The 24239-nt window shown below is 44.1% G+C and overlaps 1 protein-coding gene across 1 annotated transcript in view; it reads right to left on the reverse strand.

The window, feature by feature from the left end:
• The window catches only part of tanc2b (tetratricopeptide repeat, ankyrin repeat and coiled-coil containing 2b), a 115672-nt gene that overhangs the window by 68356 nt on the left and 23077 nt on the right, over positions 1–24239 (reverse strand). The window contains exons 3-4 of the mRNA XM_061095232.1: positions 4184–4240; positions 1055–1234 (exon numbers count right to left, since the gene is read on the reverse strand). Of these exons, the coding sequence (XP_060951215.1) occupies positions 1055–1234; positions 4184–4240 (237 nt within the window). The remainder of the gene's footprint in view (positions 1–1054; positions 1235–4183; positions 4241–24239) is intronic.

Genomic DNA, 24239 nt, shown 5'->3' on the forward strand with positions numbered 1-24239 from the left:
CAGCTCGAGAAGTCCTTCACACCCACTCTCCCTTCACTGTGGAGGCTGGGCTCACATTACAGGCGAAGCTGCAGCGGCAATGCTTCATTTCTCATTTTGAAAATCCGGTGCGGCAGCGAGCCTCAGACCACAGCTTCCACCGCAGCACCAGAACAGGACACACACACACACACACACACACACACACTGACTCATAATCCAGTTAATGGGGAGACAGAGGGGGATTTCCTCTGTTCTGGAGATGAGTGTGGAAGGAAACGATTAGCGGTGGGAGATAGAGTGCAATAAAAGGAAGCGGCTCACAGTCCGTCAGCTGTTCTGGGCACTGTCAATTAAGCAGGACTTTAGTGTTTACAAGAATTGGAAATTACAGTGTTTGCCACACGCCCGGCTTCATGCTTCCTCTGCGGTAAGTGATTACTGCCCATCAGCGAATCAAACCACTCCTCTTCACTTTGACTCACAGAAGCTGCTTTAATTTTGTGACTCTCTGATTGGATACAGGGGCACGGTGAAGGGTTAAACGGGGGGGGGGGCTGTCTTGGTACAATGAGTCCATATGGGAGGACAAGATATGTCTTCATATATCATCAGTACTATTACCATCATCTTGCCACTGCACCTTATCTACCTATTTATCTTGTGTTTCTGTTTTTATTCTTTCTACCTCAATATTTTTTATTTTATTCTATTGTATTGTATTTTATTGTATCAAATATACCGGCTGCTATGACGACTTAATTTCCCTTCGGGGATGAATAAAGTAATCTATCTATCTATGTATCTATCTATGTATCTATCTATCTATCTATCTATCTATCTATCTATCTATCTATCTATCTATCTATCTATCTATCTATCTATCTATCTATCTATCTATCTATCTATCTATCTATCTATCTATCTATCTATCTATCTATCTATCTATCTATCTATCTGAACCAGATTCAGCTCACATCTCTGTTGGCTTCTTCCCAAAACAAACTATTTTTTGAAAACCTTATTTTAGAAAGTAATTTAAACCCTGTGTGAATCCCTTGTCGGGGGTCTTTACCTGTGAGCTTCTTCACGGGCTGCAGCCGGACGCTGATGGTCTGGTGGGTGAGCAGCGGGGAGGAGGGCAGCGAGCGGGACACACCCTCCATGATGCGAATGTGCTGCATGCCCTCGGTCATGGAGAGCGGCGGCACCGCGTAGTCTCCTTCGAAGGCGCAGTCGCTGTCGATGCTGCCACCTGTAGGACGGGAGGGAACACAAAATGTAGTGTGAGGTGCTTTTATTAAAAATCTAAAAGGCATTCTTACACTGAATGAGACAGTTTTCACATGGAAAGACTTCATGGAAGGACATAAAGATAACATTCAACTTTGCTAAAGTGCTATAATACTCTCCCTTCTGCAATTGAGGATAAATAAACGAAAGGATGTTTATTTCTCTTCCTAAGAAGGATTACGAGCTGATATCTATTTCTGACAGTTAATGAGATTGGACGAAACAACAAAAAAAATATCTATTAATGCACTGCAACAAGAATCATATCCTCTCAGACACACTGACAACACTCTTTAGATTCTCAATGTCTGTGATTTGAGCTTCGACCAACAATTATTTCCACTGCAAATTAATTCGCTGATTCGATTTTGCTTCAGTTAAAGGTTCAGGGTGTAGGATTTAGTGACATCTAGTGGTGAAGTCGCATGTGGCAGCTGCTTAACCCTCACCTCCCCCTCCCCTTCAGTTGTCTTAAAAACTCAAACTATGTTTAGTTTGTCCAGTCTGGGCTACTGTAAAAAACATAGAAATGAGCCACTCCTGATGTAAATATAAAGAATTTAAATATAAATTGCTCATTCTAGTGTAATGGAAACAACAATTTGTACAATTTAGATGAAACACACATGTTTTTATATCAAATTTCTGCCAATAGATCCCTTTCAACTAAATGTTACACACGGGACCTTTATCTGATTTAACAAGCTGCAGATTCTGTTTGTCATTTTCATTGATAAACGACAAACAGGGACTTTATAATAGAACGACTGAGCATCACAGTGTTTATCTGATGGCTCCTGTTGGATTGCGGTGCTGTTCCTGTTGCAGAAACAGTTTTGAACGACAGACACGAGTATCCTCTCCCGCTCCCTGGATTCTGATCTGGCTGCAGCACCAGTATCGAGTGCAACAGGATTGGCCTGACCCAGAAGAGGGAAACAGCCCTGCAGGCAACACGTGCTGTTTACATCCACAGTTGTGAGCTCCACACTGCGTGACCTCTGAGGGACCCACGGGAACACAACACCCCACAATTTTTATGTAATTAGGGAGGATTTTTCTAAACCATCTGAAATATACTGTTTAAATAAACCAAATAAAAAGCAGCTGTGACCACGAGAGAGCATTTTAATTGTAAAATGACAATGAGCAGTAATTACAGACGGAGCACAAACAGCCACTCTCACTCACTCACCTCCTCTTCTAAAGCCACAAATCAGGACAACTAAGGATTTTGTTGTTTTTTTCGAAACTTCACACAGTGAACACAACCAGCCAGCTGTCTATAAACACAACATCCATTTTGTGAATCAGCTCCGGCCTCCCAATAGAGACGGAGCCGCGAAACCAACTGGTCAGGCAACAGTCTCACATCAGACAGTGAGACGTGAAGCCATTATCAGACACCCGTCCGCGGCAAGTCCCACAGGAAGCCAGCGCCATGTCTGAGATGGAGATTCACAACGAGCTCAGTCACACTTGCACACAAGGAAGAAACAACAAACACACACGTACACACACACACACACACACACTCGCACAGTCTCTCCCTCTCAGTGCTGGAGTCAGTCCACCCATTCACTGGGGAATGTCACTGCAAAAAGCAAAAACAGCAGCCAGAGCCGAGGTTTCATCCCCCGCCAGGAAATTCTCCTCATGTATGCAGAGAGCGGTGTGAATACCAAGTTCCCCCCTTTGGTATTCTGCTAGCAATTATCAGTGGTTGAGATCCAACTTCATTTGAATGCATGCCAGGATTGGATTCTGCAAATATTCTCAGTATAGTAAAGGAATTACAAGCATCTTAAAATCAACAGGGATCCCAAAGAGCTGCATTTAGAATTTTGGAGTTAAATTTATTTTCTTAATCATCTCGAACTAAAAGGTGTGATTCAGGAGGAAGATGGGAAAGGTGGAGAGGGAGGAGACGTCCCCCTGAGCGAACACTTGGAGAAGGAAATTATGGTCTTTACTTTAATACACGATGAGTGCCACCTTCCCTCCATGACTGGATATCAACACAAACACCTACTCGTCGAGGTGCTCGGCTCAAAACAGGAAACGAGGAGGAAAACAAAAGGTCGATATGAAATTATAATTGCCCAAAACATTCCCTGCCATGCGCTGACATCCCCCCGCTGTTGATAAACATCCACCGCTGTGCTGGAGGCAGCCGATTTCACCCCTGGAAGAAACTCCAGATTTACAGACAGAATTACAAGACTGTAAAATTCATACACTGTAAATATGACTTTCAATTCCAGTAGTCGTAAACTTTTTCGCTGGGAAGTCGAGTAAATTACAGCTCGGGAACTGAGGCCTCCGCGGGTTTCCTTCACGGGAAAACATTAAAGGAGAGGAAATGGATTCTGGAAAGAGGCCGAAGGGAGAGAAGTGTGGAAATCAGGAGGAAAATGTTGGAAAAGTTATTGTTCTCAATTATTTTTCTTCTGATTCCCTCACATACACACAATCACAGCCGAGTCTGGCTCAGTGCACTTCCAAATAAGACAAACCACTGCTGGGATGCTCAGACATTTCAGGCACAACTCATGAATCTGTGATATTTACAGCTTCACTACTTTGCACTACTGCACAAATTGAACATTCATCTGTAAAGATATATATTTAGATGCATATATTTTATTTTCTATTTTAAATTTTGATATTCTATTTCATTGTTATTCTATTTTATTCTTTTTTATTCTATTTTATACTATTTCTATTTTTATTTTTTTTTTATTTTTTTGGGGTTGAAATTACTGAGCATTGCTTAAAGAGAGTGTGTGACCCAAGCATTTCATTGACAGTGACTACTTCATGTTATCTCTGTTCATTTGACAATAAAAATCTTGAATCTTGAATCTTGAATCTTCTCTGTTTTCAGACACAATAAATGTTGTGAGCTTACCTTGGCCGACGTGGCACAGGTGAGGGTCTAGACCGGGCGAGTCCTCGCTGCCACCATCTGCAGAGGAGGAGCAGAAAGAGAGAGACAGGGATTGAGCTCGGCGCTGCAGGAAGCATGGTGGGAAGGTGCCGGCCAGCAGCAGGGCCACCTCCTCCCCCCCGACCAGCCAGGTGTGGGAGCGCAGGACTCCCAGCAGGCTGCTCACGCACAGCCCCTCCACGCCCTTCCTCCGGGGGCCCAGGCGGCCCCTCATGGTGGCGAAGGGGGACCGCGCCGCCACGCTCCACTCCTTCCTCCTCCCCATGGTTAGACTAAACATCGGCAGGGCCTGGCCATGCAGATAACAGCGCGGTTTACATTACAGCCAGTGTAGCATGAAGAAAGTCCCGTGGTCGAGCAGCGGTCCCCGAGCTCACTGGAGCGCCACGGTCCAACGAGCAGGGACCAGCAGTGAAACAGTGGGCGTCGCCCTGGATGGATCCACATACGTTAATGATACGAGGATCAATTACGCCCGAGGGAGCGGGCAGGCAAAGTTATCCACAGTGGATGGAGCTGGAAGGGGGGGGCAGCACAGTCAGTGTCACTGGGGATCGTTTCATAATCCTGTTCAAGTGTGGAGGGATCTACTGTAAAGCACGACAGGCCGGCAGAGCAGCTTTGGAGCAACTGATTTATACTCTGAATAAATACGTCCCACTGGAATTAAATGGGCTATTAATAAAATCTAAACTAAGCCACTTGTGTAGGAACTGGTCTAAGCCCGTGGATTTCCTGTGTGTGGAAAGATCAAACGCAGGAGAAAAGAAAGGAGTGTGGTTTTTATCTGTGTGTTTTGCCGCGGACCCGCATTGTGTTTCCATCGCAGCTCTCGCCACCAGCCCGGCACAAACCCAAACAACTACGCAAAGAATTATCGCTCCGCCATCGCAGGCTCACACACACAGACACACACACACAGACACACACTGTGAGCCAGCAGCCACACAGCAGGCTCGATTGGCTCGCTGGTGGAAAGATCAAGCTTGTCGATGGACGGATAGAATAAGCCGTGGGGCATGATTGTGTGAGAACTGGGCCAGGCCGAGATTGACACCGATTGTGGGCGGGAGTCTTACGCAGAGAGAGTTTGCTTCACAGACCTGAACCAGTGAGGACAAGAAGTCAAATTAACACGTATACTGATGGAATGAGAAATGTGAGGCAATCTGAACATAGTGTGGGAATGATTTTGTAAAAATTCCAGCAATTTAACCTTTTTCTTTTTGTTTTCGTTTGTTTGTTAGTTAGCAGGAATACGTAAAACATACTCAACTGATTTCTGGGACAGGGCCCAAAGAAGAACTTATAACATTTTGTAAAAAGTCCCATTAAATGTTTGTTTTTTAACAGGATTAAGCAAAAAACTATTGGATGGATTTCCCACAAATCTTCAGGGGGTGGATCCAGAAATGTATTTTCACTTTCTTTAACATTGCGAGATATTTTAAATATTTTCATTGATTTAGAATACATTTCTAGTGAAATGTGGTTTCATACAGGTGGAGGTAGGTGTAGCTGGGAAATGCATTGCGGCCTTAGAGGCTTGTTTCCAGGGTTAGTGTCAAAGGACTGTTGGGCCTTGGCGGAGATATCTGCTCTCCTGAGTGTCATTTTAGTTTTGAAGTGATTTCGAAACATTTTCAGCTTTTTCATTCTTGCTGTTAACAAACAAAAACCTACATCCTGCTGCCGGCACTTCCACATTCTGACGTCTCCATGTCTCCATCGATGGCACATCGGACTAAAAATAGCTTCTCACCTCGCCTACCTGATGAGCCATATCGTGTGCAAAATCAATGTCGTGAAAGTCAATACGGGCTTTGAAGATGATGTGCACTCGCTGTGAGACCAGCTCGCACAGTGAGCCGTGACAAAAGCACAACACATGCACATGCAGACACGTATGAAGAGTGTGATGCTGCGAGCGGAGAGCCCGGTGCCTAACAGTAACTACAGTAACAGATTCTGCTCACTAGCTGCTCTCCTGTGGCGGAGCTGATTAGCACCTCGGGTGACGTCTCGGAGCAACGTGCTTGTCATCAGACGAGTTGAGAAGCTGGAAATGTCACGACTGAGCCTTCTAATCTTTTAAATTGAACGGAGGACAATAAGAGGTAGGATTAGATACAAGAGATGACACATTTCTTGAGCCTGCTCTTCTTCAGGTGCGTGGGTCTGCAGGTTGTTTAATTGCCACGAGTTAATGCTCCGAAATGTAAAACAAGCTGTTTTATGACACAGATTTGATCTGATGCAGAAAAGAGCTGCAGGTTTTGCTGAAAATGGAATAATTCTTATTCATGTACGATTCCAACCAACATTCCTTCCATTTAATGACAAATGTATGTTAAATCTGCATTTTAAATACTTGTTTAATGATGTTTCAGGTAAATTCCTCACCGAGCTTCACCTCTTTACTGCAGCCTCCTGTCTCTTGACTGATGTTTCTTTATAGGCTTGAGAAACACATCTTTTGTGTCTCTCATTTCAAAAGAGAAAGCTTCTTTTCTTCCGTGCAGATTGCTCTCTTGTTACCAGTGATCACTCTGCATTGTCCTGACACACAGATCAATGGCATATTAAGCAGGGAACATGAAAGGGGAGGACCCACGGTCGCCAGAAGACAGAGACGTGTTTGCATCGCAACCACAGAGACACACAGCGGACATCAATCTGCTTCTTTACAGAACATCCGTCAACCTCTCGTGAGGATACCAGTGAACACGGCTCACTATCTGATTCTAAGTCAGAACAGACGATCTGTGCTCTGTAACCACTTCCTATTCAGCTGGAAAATCAAAGCTTTACTCCCTCTGACAGTAAAAGCAAAGAAATAATGGTGCACTTACTCTGTTGGCTATTCTCTGCAGCCGTAATGCCATGGTGGGGTGTTGGGATGTCAAAGGAGCAAGCCAATTTCGCACTTGGACAAAGAGTCATTACGGGAGAAGTCAGTGTGACTTCTGATCGGGATCCCGCCGAGCGCGGAGGAGACGTCCGCCATCATTATCGTTCAGGCTGACTTTGATGAACCTGTCTGTGTTCGCGGTGTTCGACGTGACCTCTGCTCCAACACCGAGCTTCTCTCCCAACTACCGTCTCAGAGCTATTACTATAAATTGTGCTCATTTGTATGACAGCCTTTGCCAAAAAGAGAAAGACACACAGCTAAATCATCGCTGGTTATGACGTGAGCGGGTTTGTGATGTTTTTGCTGGACATCCAAAAAAAACGGGGTGGAACAAATCAGAATCCGAGATGATTCGGTTCCTTTTTGCAGCGAAGGATCAATCACGTTACGCTCAAAAGGAACCGATGTACTCGCCCCGAAATACAGTTGCCAGCAGTCTTTCAGATGAGAGACGCTCCAACATGACCAACAGCAGGAGGAGAAAAAGAGATTGCAACTAAAGTGTGGAACTGAAGCTTTTTTTCAGATCTGCACTGAACTCTGGATATTCCTGAAATAATCGGGAGGAGCTGTTTGCAAGAACGCAAAGCGATTTCCACGCATGTCCTGCCTCCTGCATCCTCCACTCAGACGCCATGCAGCCTCCACCCGAATGCTATGGAGACAATCCCCTTCTACGTTGCTCATATCTCAAAGGCAAAGTCCAGAGAAAGTCTGGACCCAATTGTCTGGACATTTTCCACAGTTCATACCCGAAAACGACCTGAGTCACGTCCCGTACATGAGGAGCCCTGAGATTAACTTCCTCCAGCTCAATGACTTCACTCACTGATTTAAGGTTCAGCTCCTTTCTACCTTATTTTGTTTTCTACCTTTGCTTATTGCCTCCACGGGGCCCTAATGTTGTTGCCAACTTGTTGTCAAGCCCCAGGAAGAGGAGTAGTAGTCTAATTAAACACCAGTTAGTCACAGCAAATCTTTCTCTCCATTCATCAAAATAATATCCCAGGTTAGAGGTGCAGATTTAACATCTATTTTATCACAGCTCCTTTGCAACGCTTTACTACAGACACAGAAATCCTGTTTGCACTTTGCATACCTTAAACGCTGCGTCTACGAAGACCGGATAATAAAAGATTGATTCAAGAAATGATACATTTCTAATGAAGTGCACGTCATCCTGGCAAAAGCCTGAAAGCCTGTTATACACTTCTTTTTCCAGCGTGAGAGAAATGTTTAACGATTTTAAATCCTTATAAATCGGATGCAGAAATGCACGAGCTGGGATAATAAGACACGCCGACATTAATTCAGGTAACTGGCACACAAATAAAAAGTGAACACTGTATATCACAAGGAAGAGGAGCACCCTGGGTAATTTACACAAATAGACATTGATTGTGTTAAAAAATGAGCTGGAGGGGAAAAAAAGCTGATTCCTGCAGAGAGTAATAATCAGTGCTGAACTGCAACTGTTCGAGTGTGTGACAGGAAGTCAAGTTTATCCTAGAAATGACAAAGCTGCAGACGTATGAATCAACAAGGGCTCCGATTATGATGATTATCAATTACAGCATAATTTGTTTTGACTAACTGAAAACCATTTGCTCTGTAAATGTCAGAAATTAGTGAAAAATGCTCAAACGCGAGTCTTTACAGCTGCTTCTCCGAGTCCAGTCATATTCCTGAAACTATCCGGTGTTGCTGTATGTGACGATGCAAATGTCCGAGCTAGTGGCTACCAACATTTTCTAGAACTTTTCCTGTCAGCACCCTATGAAAATGTCTATTGTTTGGCCGACAACCTGAAACCCAGAGTTATTCAAAAAAACTGTAAAAAAGAGCCGACAATTTGACTTCGAGAACTTTTTGTCTTCAGACCTATTGCCGTGCTGTTCCTGCTGCTGATTCACGACACAATTAATCAATTAATCGTCGCACCATTTCAGCACAAGTATGCTAAAGTGCTAAAGTGTGCGACTGAGTGTTTGGTGTCAGATAAAAACTCTTTAATCAGATTCACAACAAAGCGGAGCGTCTTAATGAATCACTCCACCGCAGCGCGCCGCACCGAGCCGTGAGAGAGCACAGACATCTGCTCGCTTGTAAAAAGTTGGCAGACAGCTTCATTAGCATGAGCCTCGGTCGACGCTGACACACAACTTCATGCGCAGAATGATAAACACACACGTACGCATGTACACACACACACAAACACGTCCGCTATGAGAGAGCTTGTCGAGTGTTGTGTCTCCATTCCTGAAGGTTCTGACATCCTGGCACTGAGTAATGGGAATCTATTTACATCAAAACCTCAACACACACACACACACACACACAGTGTTTACATACACACACAGCCATACACAAAAACAAAAGGGACACCAGACTTAGATAAATCCACATGTGGACAGTAAGCCAGATGTGGAGGTCTCACTACCCCCGACAACTATGAAGACAAATGATCCAGCGATTTCTTCCCTGCAAAATATGATTAAAAGTGGATTTGTGAAGTTGTGTAATCTGCATTGACTTTGGCAAAGTTAAGAGAATTCACCTCTGGTTTAGAATCAGTTATTTAGACTTTTGTTTTGACAAATCACACAGGATGAAGGAGAAGTGGTGAAGGAAAAAACAGCAGGATGCAAAGTTAAATATATGGTAAATACACTAGTGGCATTTCTCTGTTAAGGCCCCTGACAACTTGGTTTGAAATGTTTATTTCCCTCAACTGTTGCCACAGTTTGAAATCAATTCTCGCTATTAAAGAAATCTCTCTGTAAACATAACATTTTGAATTGTGGCCGTTTGAGATGGTAGCTAGATTACAGCTGCGACAGCAATTCAGAACAATACATTTAAATAACTTTTTAAGTATCCTCGTTGTGAGAGACAGGACATGTTGCTCAGGGTTTCAACCATAAACTTTGGTTTGCACAGTTGTGATGTAAATGTTTCACTCAACTGTCAATCATGATGTTTCACCCCTTTTTTATAGCATCAAATAACTCAAACGTACACTTACAAATCAGTGTGATAAGAACTACCTTAAAAAGAAAACTACGTGTACTTTGAGTCCAATCTGCTAACTGAGATGGCGAGATTATGACCTGTACTGCAACCAGCCACCAGGGCGGCGATCCAGACTCTTTGGCGTCACTATCGAGGAGCTGTCATGTCGTCCATCCTTATAAACAGTCTATGGTCAGAACCTTGTGTTCATTTTAAAGCGATACCAGTGGACGGTTTGAGGCTGAGAGTGAGGTGGACTGCAGGTTTGTCCACGGCTGTATTACCTGCACTGACGGGGCAAAAGACGAGCCTGTCAGCACTTAAACAATCCTCGATCGAGGGAGGACTAACTGCACCGGTTACGAGGACTCCCAGCTGAGGGAAGATGCTGTTATGGACCTCTGTAGTTGTGAGTCTGTGGGGACGCCATAACGACGCTGATCCGGGCAGTGGGCGGGAGATTGAGGGAGGGAGGGCTCGACGAGACGGTAGTTTCACAAGCTGTTAACTGCGTTTAGGACAATGCCCACATAGGATTTGATTTAATGTGGTTATCCTCCTACTTCACAAGCAAGAACAGTAAAATAAAAAAAAGGAAACATCCAGCCAGCCAGCCGGCAAGCGAGCAAACACACAACAACATGGTGGACTGTGTGGGAGCAGACTCTTGTGAATCTTTCTGTCGACTGAAAGAAGCAACAATGCAGCAGAAAACACTACCTACACAACGTCAGGCCTGAATGAACACAGCCTTGATTTCAACAGACTGACTTTAGATATTTTCTTTGTTCTTGAGTCTGATTAATGCGAGAGGAGACAGAGAAGCAGCGAAACAGTGAAGCCGCAACCGATGAGCTGAGTTTAAAGCACGATGAAAGAGAGGGTGATTATTCTCTGGAGGTTCGTCTCTACGACTGAACTCTTCAGTACTTTCATCTTGTCATTAAAGACACTGTTAATATAAATACTTATTATTACTGTTTAAAATGAATAAAATGTACAAACAACGATTGATCGGTTTAAACGTTCAGAGTCTAGGATTTAGTGACATCTAGTGGTGAAGTTGCATGTTGCAGCTGATCACCTCTCACCTCCCCCTCCCCTTCCAAACTTAAAAGAAAAAGGTGTTAAGTTTGTCCAGTCTGGGCTACTGTAGAAAACATGGCAGCCTCCGTAGAGAGGCCCCAATGTAAATATAGAGTATTTAAATATAAAAATTTCAATAACCAAGTACAAGTACACGGATAAAGTGAGGTACAATAAATTGCCACTTCAAACTTGAATGCGGGTTTTTTTAGCTGTAAACTAAATAATATGACTGTTTTTTGACGGAACAAAACATTTATGACTATATTTAATTATTATTTATTTATTTTTATCATAATTTATGGCGGCAAAGATCAAGTCTTGGCTGTGCCAGTTGTTCAAATGGCTCAGGAACTGTAAAGATCAAATCCTATTCCTCAATAGATCGATTGAAAATATGAGATTTTTAAACTCTGAAATATCAATATTGGCACTGATTTCTAACAACCGTAAAGGCTAGCTCTTAACCTGTACATCTCCAGTGTACAATACGCATGTATGGTGTGTTGAGGACGTGTTTCCTTGGCTGAACATATCTATCTATCGCCTCCCACCTTCTAGAAAAGCCCAGCGCATGTGACCCCTGACCACGGAGGTATATCTGGAGGACAGTGAGCAGCACGGCGGCGGCGCCGGGCCAGAGAGGTGACGCATACATGAGTGGCTGAGTGCGTCAAGCTCTGGCTGACAGCACCACGACTCAGCAGTGTCCTGGATGGATGGACGGAGGTGTTATGATGGAGGAAGTAGGAACAGAAAAAATGTGTGTACGTGTAGCTCGGAGAAAAAGAGAGAGGAAGCGAGAGAGAGAGAGAGAGAGAGAGAGAGACGGGAAAAAAGAAGAGTGATGCCTCGACTCCTACACGGCCATCCGATGCTGGAAAAAGCTGTGTCGCAGCACTGAGTGGGTGGGCTGCGTTTAAAAAAGAAAAAGAGTCTGGAAAACAAAGAGCGGCTGCATCAAGCATCTCCTACCTTCAGTCTGACACACCACCGGGGTTACATCACAGAGCGCAGAAGTGAAAAGCATGCAGCAGAAAATAACCGAGCAGAAATGGAAGTGTTAGAGGAAGGTTTTTCTTTTTGCTGCTTCGGCTGCCTTGAGACTGAGAGAGTGACTGAGAGCAGGAGGAGTTAAAAACGTCTGGTACGGCTCCTGGACTTCCTGCAGGTGCTCCAGTGAAGAATGATGCTGTTGTTTCGGTGCCTGACAATGACATAGAGGGACCACCAGAAAAAAGAATGTGAGAGGCAGACATCCCAGCTGGGCCATCTCCCGTTCTTTAAAGGTCTCTCCATCACAGGCTGCAGGAACTCTCCACTGCAGGATCCAGGGACTAAATTAGGTTCAGGGGGAAAGTCTCTGCTCAGGGGTTAGTGCTTTAAAAGAGGTTTCAACACTGAAGATATACTCCAGCATTTTTATTTCAACTGGTCAAGCTCCTCAATCATTTGGTTTGTTAGTCATGCTCGTCTCTTTTCTGATCCACAGGAACGAGAGCTGGATCTCCTCTGATGTTGTAGAAGGAATATATAAGGAAACTTATAAATCCATGGAAAAAAGTTCCCAGGTCAAAGGTTCCAGGCACTTTTAGTCACAACACAGTGAGAATGACATTTCCCCTTCATAGTAGCCAATTGAGGTTATGTTTGAAAAAAATGAATATAAATTTATATTTTAATTATTGTATTAGTATCTCTAGAAACTAACACTAGATTGCAAATATCTATTTCCATGTCTTTTATATGGATCATCAACTGTTGAGGGTGCCAACGTTTTTCATTTGACCTCTAAGCTTTAAGCCTTTTAGCACAATACATAACATGTGATATAGTCATCAAGTGCTAATTTAAGATCCTTTTAGACCAAACTAATTAAAAAATCAAAAAGAATTATTTGATCTGAGGAGGAAACAGCGTTTTCAAACGACTCATGGAGCTAATAATCGTATAATCATCTCGCCGGCTGCAGCTGTTTATAATTTCAGTCACTGGTTAGAAATGAGAAGCAGCATTTTTATTACGTCCGTCTGAAATCAAGAAGCCATCGTTTAAGAATTACAAATAGATCTGCATCAGTTATCACTGTAAACTGCACATGTGCCGAGCAAGAAGAGAAAGCGAAATTCGTTTTTCTGTCGTCTGTTAAATCGATAAGTTGACAAATGTTTTCAGGATTTGTTGATTCATATAAAGACGTAGACAGATGTGAACATGATTCCTGCTGCACTCCACCACTGTACTGCACCTGCTACTAAGGTAACCTGAGGTGTAGTCTCCTTGTCTCAGTTGAATCTACATGTCTCGGTCTGCAGCACAAACGCAGCGTCCCCTTCGACCTGAGACAGACGACAGGGAGAGGAAGGACGTCTGTGACTCCTGCTCGGCTGCAAGTGTTTCTCTCTACGCTGAAGAAAAGGTTTTCCATTGTGACATATATGACTTCACGATGGTGCGAAAATGGACGATTCATGGAAAGAAAAACTGAAAAGCCTCATCCTTTAGAAACGTATCTGCAGGTTAATTCCTTCTTCCTGTTGCTCAGCGGTTCTTCTGCAGCATCACAACAAAACCAGACATGAAGACAGTTTGTCCAACTCTCGCCTTCGTCATCCCCACCGAGGACGATTTAGCTCAAATTAAATTCAAGGAACTGAGAAATGTTTGCTTCGAGAAAAAAAATCAATGTAAACCTGCGTACACAAAACTGAACTCTCTTCAATTCCATACTGCAAAGTCATAACAACGCCCGCAAGCAGCAATTATCTTCCTTCTTTGCTTCTGCCTTTTTTACGGAAAGAAAAAATCATTCCAACAGTATCTTCTATGAAAAAGAAATACGTGTCTCAAAATCCTACGCCATGTCTCAAATGCAGAGAACCTTGTGTTGAATTCACAAAGCTCAATTAAGGCAATGGGTCAGTGTTGTGTTCAGCCTCAGCGACACAGCTCCGGGCTCTGGATTAGAGTATGATGCCACATTTAAAGTCGTAATATTCTCTCGCAGGTTCACGCAGAAGTCAAGCCAACTTCCTGTGAACTGTCTGTGAGCCGTGTGACTAATGGACATCATCTCGTCGAGTGGCCATTTGGACACGTTCATTTATGAAAGTTTCCCTTATTTTTAATGAATTAATACTCAAGGCCCTTTAGGCCCACGGCCCCAGGAAGCTCCTCTCCTTGTGGAAACAGAATCTAAATCCCAGGAAACCAACCACAAGGACACGTTGGATGCAAAAAAACAAGAAAAATAAGAAATTATGTTTTTCAAAGTGCAAAGCTTTCAACCTGCAAATGGGGGCTAAGCAATTAGGGGAGGGAGGAAGAAGTGGAGACAGCTAGAGAGAAATAAAAGGAGAGGTGGCCATAGTAACAGATAGAAGCATGGAGGACAGAGGGAGGTGAAACAGAGAGATGACAGAGGCTGTCCTTGCTGCTGCGCCCTCTCTCACTGCGCTCTGTTATTCTGATCCTCTGCTTGCCCACAGCGATGCAATAATTCACTGTGTTCTCAGTGTCACTGTGACGATAACAGAGGGGGGGGGGGCACTACTGCATGCACACACAGGGAACACACAGGCAATCTCAACTGCAATGGAGATACAGTTTCAAACAAGGAGGTCTGAATAATGAAACGCACATTAAATATAAAGCAGACTGGGGGACTGTGCAGAGCCACAGCCGACACCAACACTCGCCCACGGTGAGGGGGGGGGTGGGGGGTGGAGGAGGCTGCTGCATGAGGCCGGGTCGTCAACATGACAGCTACACCCGGTGCTACAGTATACATGTGTGATACGTGTGGTTATATAAATATATATACACGTGTTCAAACGTTTGCAAGTGTCCTGGAGTGAACTGCTGCTGCTCCATGATATTCAATGGGACCATATCACAACTAAAAACTATTATTTTATATTCCACAAATCCACACACACACACACACACACACACACACACGAGTGAAGACGGAGGCAGTAAAACAGAAGTTAAAAAGTTTAATAATTGTAGGACTCGGCTCAAGCTCAGAAACAAACAGGCCATAAGACTTTTAAACTCCTCTGAACTGCAATAACTCCACCAAACCAGCACCCTGGAATATTTGCATATTTGCACCAGCACCATAATAAGCATATTTGAATATTTGCACTACTGCACAAATTGACCATTCATCTGTGAAGATATATATTTAGATGTATATATTTTATTTTCTATTTTAAATTTTTTGATATTCTATTTCATTGTTATTCTATTTTATTCTTTTTTATTCTATTTTATACTATTTCTATTTTTATTTTTATTTTTTTGGGTTGAAATTACTGAGCATTGCTTAAAGAGAGCCTGTGACCCAAGTATTTCATTGACAGTGACTGCCTCATGTTATCTCTGTGCATTTGACAATAAAAAATCTTGAATCTTGAATCTTGATGCAAAATTAAGGTCTTGAATTCCACAATATGAGTCAGTGTGCGTCCTTGTTTAAAATCCTACTGGGGACTTAAAGAGTGACTACAAGTCTGTCACTGAAGGTTTTCACAGGTCCAAACTAAAAGATGTTTAGGGTTAAGACTTGGTTTTAGGGTTCTTGTTGAAATGACATTAAAGGAGATGTGCCCACCCCACCCCCCCACAAACACACACACCTTCTCCACTGACTATACTTCCCCCCTCCACCCTGGCTTGGACTGCCACACGCCCTCCTCCAACTACTGAACATTTGAACATTCGTACATTGCACTGACTGTTACTTTGTTTTTATTACTGTATTACCCCGCCTATAGTGTATTCATATTTATATATATTTATTTTATCCTGCTCATAGTGTATTCATCGTCCGTATATCTTACAATTCCTGTTAATACTGTAATATTCCATATATATTTCTACTGTACAGATCTTATTTATTACATTTTTCACTTTAATATGCACGATACTCTGCACTTTTACTGCCTTTTTTTGCACTTCTGGTTAGACGTATGTACTTGTACTGTGCAAATGACAATAAAGTTGAATCTAATCTAATCTAATCTAAAGGAGATGTGATAATCACATGGCTGCCACCGACGACAGAGAAGGGACCAGACAGTCAGACGGACGAGAACAGACACACACAGAAGGTAGGTTGGACTTCACAGATGGACCGAGAGCCGCCGTCAAACTCGACACAGTCGAGGAAACGCGTTTTGGACGCACAGCTGGCGTGGGTTCGCCGCGGCGGCCCCTCGCTATCGCAGCTCCTGTGAATGGAAACAAACGTCGCCGCTCAGTTATGCAACGCTGTGTGTTTTTTTCCCGCTGCCTTTATCATGCGGCGCGAAGAAACACAACATCCCTCAGTATGCTCAGCTAGCACGGGCACTTCCTGCCATTCAAAGACACACACACACAGCGTTGAGAGGCAATAATGAGCCCATCCACTTCAAGAGGAATAATGAAAGCCCAGTTTCCCCCGACTGGCAAAAAAAACACAACAACAACAACAGGAAGCTGCTGCAGAAAGCAGGAGAGTGGAGTGATAAGTCCGGCATGGCATCAAAAATTTAAATGGGCCACCACCGTGTTATTTCATATTTGTCACGGATAGACGCACAATTCAGCAGGATGGTTTGTTTACGGTGGATTTCAGTGTGGAAGGAAACAGGAGGGTGCGGATTGAGAGAAAGGAAATGGTTAACAAAACTGAGAGTGAGGACAGAGAGAGGCAAACAGTCAACACCTGTAATTATGAGAATAGATATATGATGAATGGGTAGGACGGCAAAAAAAAGGAAGATGAGGGGGGAGTAAGAAAATAACCACTCCTCACGGAAGGGAAATGAAAGAGAGAGAATAAAAAGATGTGATGCTTGGACTGATGAAGTATGAAGGGATGATGGAGGAGGAACACGAGCAGCAGTGAGAAATGGAGAAGAGGTAAATTACTTTAAGGAGTAAGGTGGGCAACTTTGCTTATGAGATGATGTGGATAAATGGAGACAGAAGGACTTGAGAAGAGAGGCGGAGGGCGGGAGGAAGAGAGAGGGAGAGAGGGAGGGAGGGGGGGTGAGGCGGTGAGGACTCATTAGCCTACGCAGGGCCGGTACATTAAGCCATCCCTCCGTGCTCTCTCCCTCTCTTCTCACCCCTTTTGTTCTCCAGAAATATCTGAGTAGGTGGAGGAGAGAGTAGCAGCGTGTGCTGGAGAGAGAAGGAACACTTACAGTAACTGAATTGATGACAGAGTGAGGGGGAGAGAGAGAGAGAGAGAGAGAGAGAGAGAGAGAGAGAGAGAGAGAGAGAGAGAGAGAGAGAGAGAGACAGAGACAGAGACAGAGAGAGAGAGAGAGAGAGAGAGAGAGAGAGATCTTCAGACGCCTTCAGATGAAACAGTGACATTCATTTTCCAGTACAATTATTATTTGGCATCCTTTTATTGGTTTAATGATATTTTAATAGAGAAAACAACAGGAGAGGGTGAATCAGTTCAAATTAAAAGATAACGGGATGATTGTGCAGAGCCTCCGCTAGCGTCAGAACAAAATGATTTAATTTTTTTATGAAATATTAGGCTCATTAAGCTCCAGGGGAAAATAGGCAGTGGCACTAAATCACAGAGCAAAGGCCGAGGATTTAATGAGCGACGGAGATTGGTTGAAGCCCTCGTCGGTTCTGAAGGTGCAGCAGCCAGGTTCAACAAAATCAAAAAAGGAAGTGAAGGTAAACATGAAATTATTTACCCAAACTCTCAGTATAAATATAAATTACTGCAGAGCTGAGGGCAGCAACCAATAAGCTGATAAACAGACATCGGTAACCATGTGTTTTGATATTCAATTAATAGCCAATTTGTCAAATGATCGTGAGATGGTTTTTGATATCTTCAATTAGGTTCAGCAACAGTTGAGCTAATCTCTGGTTTCAGGTTTGCAGTCCATCACAGTTCAATCCAACTACCTTCAACATACCTGTACCTGCTCAATGAGGAATGACTAAGCATTCAATACACGCTCACTTTTACTTTAACCTCTTAATACAAAGACTTTTTTACTACATGTCTGAATGATCGCCTGTGTGACTTGTCCCCTGGGACTTATTTTTAGCCAGTCGTGATTCTGATTGTCTTGAATTCCCTATATTTTGTGGTTTCTGGTGTAGACAGTGGAGATCAAGGCCAAGACTCCGGTCTCCCCTCGGTCTCACACAGTTCACAAGTTTCTTTTAATCGAATGGGTCAAACAAATGTTTAATTTCCCAGTGGGTTATTCCATTAAACATTAGGACGAGCTGCGTATTGACAGAATTCCACTGTGTGTGTGTGTCACGCCCACGGTAAAAGTTAGACTTCACTTGGCTCCAAATGGACAAAATACCAAACTGAGTCCACAGAAGCTCTGGGCTTCAGCCGCCCAAAGACAAGGAGATGCCAACAGACAGAGACTTGGTTCTATTAATAAACTTAAATATAAAGAGCGACAGATGTGAAGAGCAGAGAGAATCAATATCTTCAGCTCTCATTTTATTCCCCAGAGAGTTCTCTCCTCTAATGATGCTGCTAACTGCCTCTTAATCTATTTTCAGTGTGTATTCTACAGTAACACACTCACACACACACACACACACACACACAGTCGGTGTCTGTGCTCAAGGTGTGGCACGCTGCCGGTGAGTCACTGATTGCTGAGGAAGCCCACTACCTGGGTCAAGGTGACACCGAGCCCAGTCGCCACAACAGGAGCCAAACGAATCAGCGACACACTCTGCTGACAACGGGCGTAAAAACACACACACACACACTCTACGCTGCTCTTAAATCACATACTTGAACCCTTCACCTCTCAAAGTACACACCGAGACGCCTACACACAGGCTGGGCGAGAGAGGAGCTGCTCAGACATGCACTGATGTGAAGAGACCAGGACAAATAATTAACAGCTGGATCCTCATGAATAGAGGCTCTTTGCAAAACCCAGTTTCCACCACTCCCCTTATTCACAGCTGAATTCGGAGATCCATCCACCCACCCACCCACCCATCCATCCACCCATCCATCCACCCGTTCATCCATCCATCCATTCTCCCGCCCTCGATTCATCCGGCTCACCTTTGTCAGCTGAGCGCCTCGTCTGCCGGGGCAATAAAAATCCTGCCGCATAGTAAGAGAGATCCTAAACAAAAGGAGGAGGCTGGAGGGGCACGGAGAGGAAAAAAGGCAACATGGGAATAAAGGCAGAGAGAGGAGGACAAAAGATAGAGGGAGGGAATGGAAGGGGGAGAGAGAGAGAGAGAGAGAGGTAAAGAGTGGCAGACAGGCAGAGAGCTCTCCACAATGTGAGCAGCGAAGGAAGGGCGAGCGCCAGGTGTCAGTACGCATACACTCAGAACACACACACACACACACACACACACACACACACACTGAGGCAGACAGGCAACTCTTTCTCGCTCTCACCCTCCTCCTCCTCCTCTTCCTCCGGCAGCAGTAACTCTCCTTCATCCTCCTCTCTCTCTCTCCCTCTCTCCCTCCCTCTCTCTCTCTCTGCTTTCAGGGTAAAATAAACTCATTCTAAACCGATTCATCAACAACACTCGCTCTGACTTCCTCTTTAGTGACACAACTGAACAATTTCATTATCTCTCTCAAAACCACAATTTCCAAATCGCACACGCACACACACACACCCCATGCACACGCACACGCACACACACACACACACACACACACACACACACACACACACACACACACACACACACACACACACACACACACACACACACACACACACACCACTTGTAAAGGCTGCATCGCCCGATGGATTCGGCCATTTGGGGGCAGCAGAACGCAGAAACATCAGCATTAAGTCAGAGTCACGTCTGCAGCCACCTGGCGAATATAAGTAACATTTTCTTTAGCTACTTCATGTTTCATTCTTTTCAGATATTTAATAAGTTTTGTAGGATTATTGACTGATTGAATGAGCTGTCTGATAGGTGGCCGATGTTGAGGTGGTCGCTATAGTAAACAAACGGGCAAAAATGTCCATATATCGTACGATAAATTGATAACCTGACCCCCGAGAGTTTCTGCACCAAAGACGCCACACACAGGCTGAAGGACCATCCCTGAATGTTCTCCCAGGTCATCACATGTTCAAGGTCCATCGCTCTCCACGACCATAAACCTCCCTCCGTGTTCTCCCTGTCAGTCGCCGCCGAACACAGGACGCCACACAGGACGCCACATCTAGGCCACAGAGTAACGGCAAACTGCTAAATATCTGTCACGCTTCCGCCGTGAACACGTCCCTTTAATCAAGCTGTCACTGCCGACACAAAGAGCCGACACAGATCCAGCGTGAAGACGCAACAAAGGGCGCTCGCGTTACAGGGGCACCATCATCCTCCATGTTCTGCCCACAGAGCGAAGGATTAGCAGGAAACTCACTGAAAGGAAATGAAAGGAGGGAGGAGAGGCCACAGAGGGAGAGCAGGAACGTGAGGTGAGTAAAAAGGAAATGGACACGTGGAGTGGACGGGGGGGGGGGGAGACTTCCCACTATTGACGTTGTGATCAGAGAACAGGTCAGACCAATGTGTCTTCACCCACGCACCGGCTGCCCACTCGCTACTGCTCCGACTGTGGAGGGAGGCTCCTTTACAAAAGAGCTGCATGGGAGAGACACAGCTTCCGACTCTTGTGCCGGTCTCTATTTAAAACATCGCCGGATTTTCCTACATGGCGAGTGAAAACTACCAAGAGCGCTGTGAAAACAGCCATGAAACCAGCGCCGGCCCGGGGGGGGGTTTCCAGGACCCCACGAGGGCCGTCTCAGGGCTGATGGAAGGAGTCTAACATGCACTGTGCTGACTGTGGACATGCACGGGGCCATAAATACAGATTTATGACGGCAATCAATCCGGAACTGCTGAAATAGAAAAAAGGCCGACTGGTGGGTTGAGAAAGTGAGACATGATTCATGCCGTCTTTCACACACAAGAGTGGAGCGGAGCAGAAATCCATAAGAGGATGTACTTCACTGTGCTTATTGCGACAATGGCGATACAAACAATGTGCAGCTGAGCACCTCTGGCAGCGGTGAGAGTCGGCCATTACAGCAGAGGATGCACTCGACAGGATTGTGTTTTTTATTCAGTTGTTGGAAATAACTGTATATGGTGTTTAAAGCGTTTCTCTAGAGTAGTGTGACTATAGAAGGGAAACACATTACTTTTCCATTTATCAGATTTGATTTATCAGAATAAGAAAAAGCACTTGTGTTATATGAATGATGTGTCATTTCCTCAATCGCTTGTTTCCATCTCAATGTGGTTACAATTTTAACTAGGGACGGGAATCGGCAGGGACCGCCGGATACGATACTATCACGATACTTAGGTGGCGATACGATATGTATTGCGATTCTGTAAGTATTGCGATTCGATATTACGTTTTCCTGCGATTTCTTTTGGTTATTTTTTATGTTTTTTTTTTAAGTCAAATTCACTTAGAACTTTACAAGTTTTATTTCAAATATTAACATTAACTTAATGACTGCCGGGCAGCCAATAGAGAAAAGAAATAAAAATGTGCCCTATTATTGTATAGCCCCTGTCAACTGCACACAAACTGACAGATTAAGAAATGTATGCCACTTAGGCTTCTTTTAAACAATAAATAAAGGTTAATTAAACAGAATGAATAAAAGTTTACCTCAAATCTAAACTTTGAAACAAACAAAAAGTAGGCTATTGTTGTTTGCATGTAGCCGATGCAAAGCTAGTGCCTGGGTATGTTTAGATTCTTGTGCAAAAACAAGAGCTGGTCAACATGCTCTGGGGTGATGTTGCTCCCCCAATATATCCCCCCCGGTATAAACCAATAAATATGTTTTAAAAAAAAAACATCGATTTGGGAGGCAGCATATCGATTTAAAATCGTCATTCACAAGAATCGCGATTTGTAACTGAATCGATTTTTTCCCCCATCCCTAATTTCTACTCACTAGGAGTTTATCACATGATCAAATCAGCACCTGAATGATGGAAATATGATGGATGTGTTAGATCATTTAAAGCCAAGACCCTTCATATACATATAAACATGAACACTATTGACTGGGACCATCACAAACTAAACCCTAACTTCTGTGTAAATACTGAGTCAGAAAAGTGGATCTAGACTTCAGTTCCTCTCTGATTTCATGTTATTGGCTTTAACCATGACCTCCCTTCTCTCTCAGAGCCGATGGGTGAAGTGGTTTCACGCCGTCACATCGAGCCGGAGGACTTGGAGGAGGTCGTTCAGCCGAGGCCGGCGGGGACGAGGGTGGTGTGTGCGTCAAGAGGCGCCCATTGCACCGTAATGATGGGCCGGTAAGAGCCTCCTACACTCCAGCCGTTAGGAGAGTGCCATCGCCTCTCAGCCCCCCCGACCCTCCACGAGGATCGTCTGAATTGTCTTTGACCTTCGGCGCGCTTTCGTTTTGCCACAGCTTTGTTGCCATGGCTTCCCGGTGACGGGGCCACAGGTGGCGGCTGAGGAGGTTGGTCGCTCCGAATGGGCCGTGACGCCCCCCCGATCCGACGCTGGTGACACCAGATCTGAACCTGTGACCTTGAAAGGAAGTGATGAGGTCTTCCAACCGTAAGGCCCTTTACGTCAGCCCCTGTGAAACCTTTTCATACACGGACACAAACTTCTAATAAAATGGGGAAATTATACGAGACAGAACCCAAACCAAGAGCCCAAACCAAGCACTTTTCGTCAACACTTCCTCTCTTGAGCTCTGATGAGGAAAACAGATTATACTCATTCATAAGGAGGCGTCTCACAGCTCTCACCCGCCCTCCATCCAGCAGCCCAGACGCTCCGTGCTCAGCTGCTCAGTCACAACAGCACGAAGGCACCTCGGAAATGTCAAAAGCTAAATGACGCGATGCTGTGAAGCTCAAGGAGTTTGAAGATATCACACGGTCGTCCTTAGAAACCAAAAGGTCAGAGCTCCACTCGACAGCTGCGTGCCGTATTGATTCACAGATTCATCGTCTGCTTTCCAATGTGTGCTCACACGACATCTAAACGTTCACATTAAAAGGGAATTAAGACTTAGAGGGTTTACTTAAGCCCAGGGTGATATAAAAAAGGAGTTTACAGATGAGCTGCAGACTGTTTTTGCAGATGTGATTGTTGTGCACATGATGAATCTTGAATGAGACAAAATACAAACATCAGCTGATTACGAATCAAGAAGAGATTAAATCTTAAAACAATAAACGGAAACAATTTAGAAGAGAGAATTAGTCTTTAACTAATTTTAAAGCAAATATGTTGTTCGGGTCTTTTGTGAGAAGATTACTGTTTTGTATCATTATCTCCACTAAGGAACAAAACAACGCATCTAAAGTCTCAATTTAATCAATTTAGAAAAAAATCAGTAGATTCAATAATTGACACAAATGGTCATTACGTGTTTCCTTAAATTACAAAGAGCATCGATTCTTTCCAACATTAAAAATAAAGACTTCATGCAAAATGTATTTCACTCTTATTTGGTTTACAACCACCATATAAAAGGTGGTTTATATGATGTCTCCATGCAGGAGAACAGTGTTTCCTCTTAACAAAACCTTTTCCATGAAATCATCCATTCACATGTTCCCTCTCCTGGGCTCATTAAGACAGGAAGGAAGGCAACATTCTGTGGAGCAGTAGGTTCCAATCTGTCGCACGGTGGAGATCCGCCAGAACCAGCACATGTTCAGCTGCTGCTCATGAAGCCGCGGACATTCATCCCATGATATTCCACCAGGTGGAATGATTCATCTCCATGCACTCGACGCGGTCACTAATGTTCACCGGATATTCTGAAGCTTTCTTTGCATGTAAGTAGCAATATATATGTAAATGTGCATCATCTACATACAGATTCAACCCCCCATTCCATTTATTAGATTTTAAAGTACACCGGCTACTCAACAGATACAATAAATATAAATGTAAATGCAAACACAATAATTGGAGGAATA

Source organism: Limanda limanda, chromosome 21, assembly GCF_963576545.1.
Source record: "Limanda limanda chromosome 21, fLimLim1.1, whole genome shotgun sequence".
In the NCBI taxonomy this organism is placed as follows: domain Eukaryota; kingdom Metazoa; phylum Chordata; class Actinopteri; order Pleuronectiformes; family Pleuronectidae; genus Limanda; species Limanda limanda.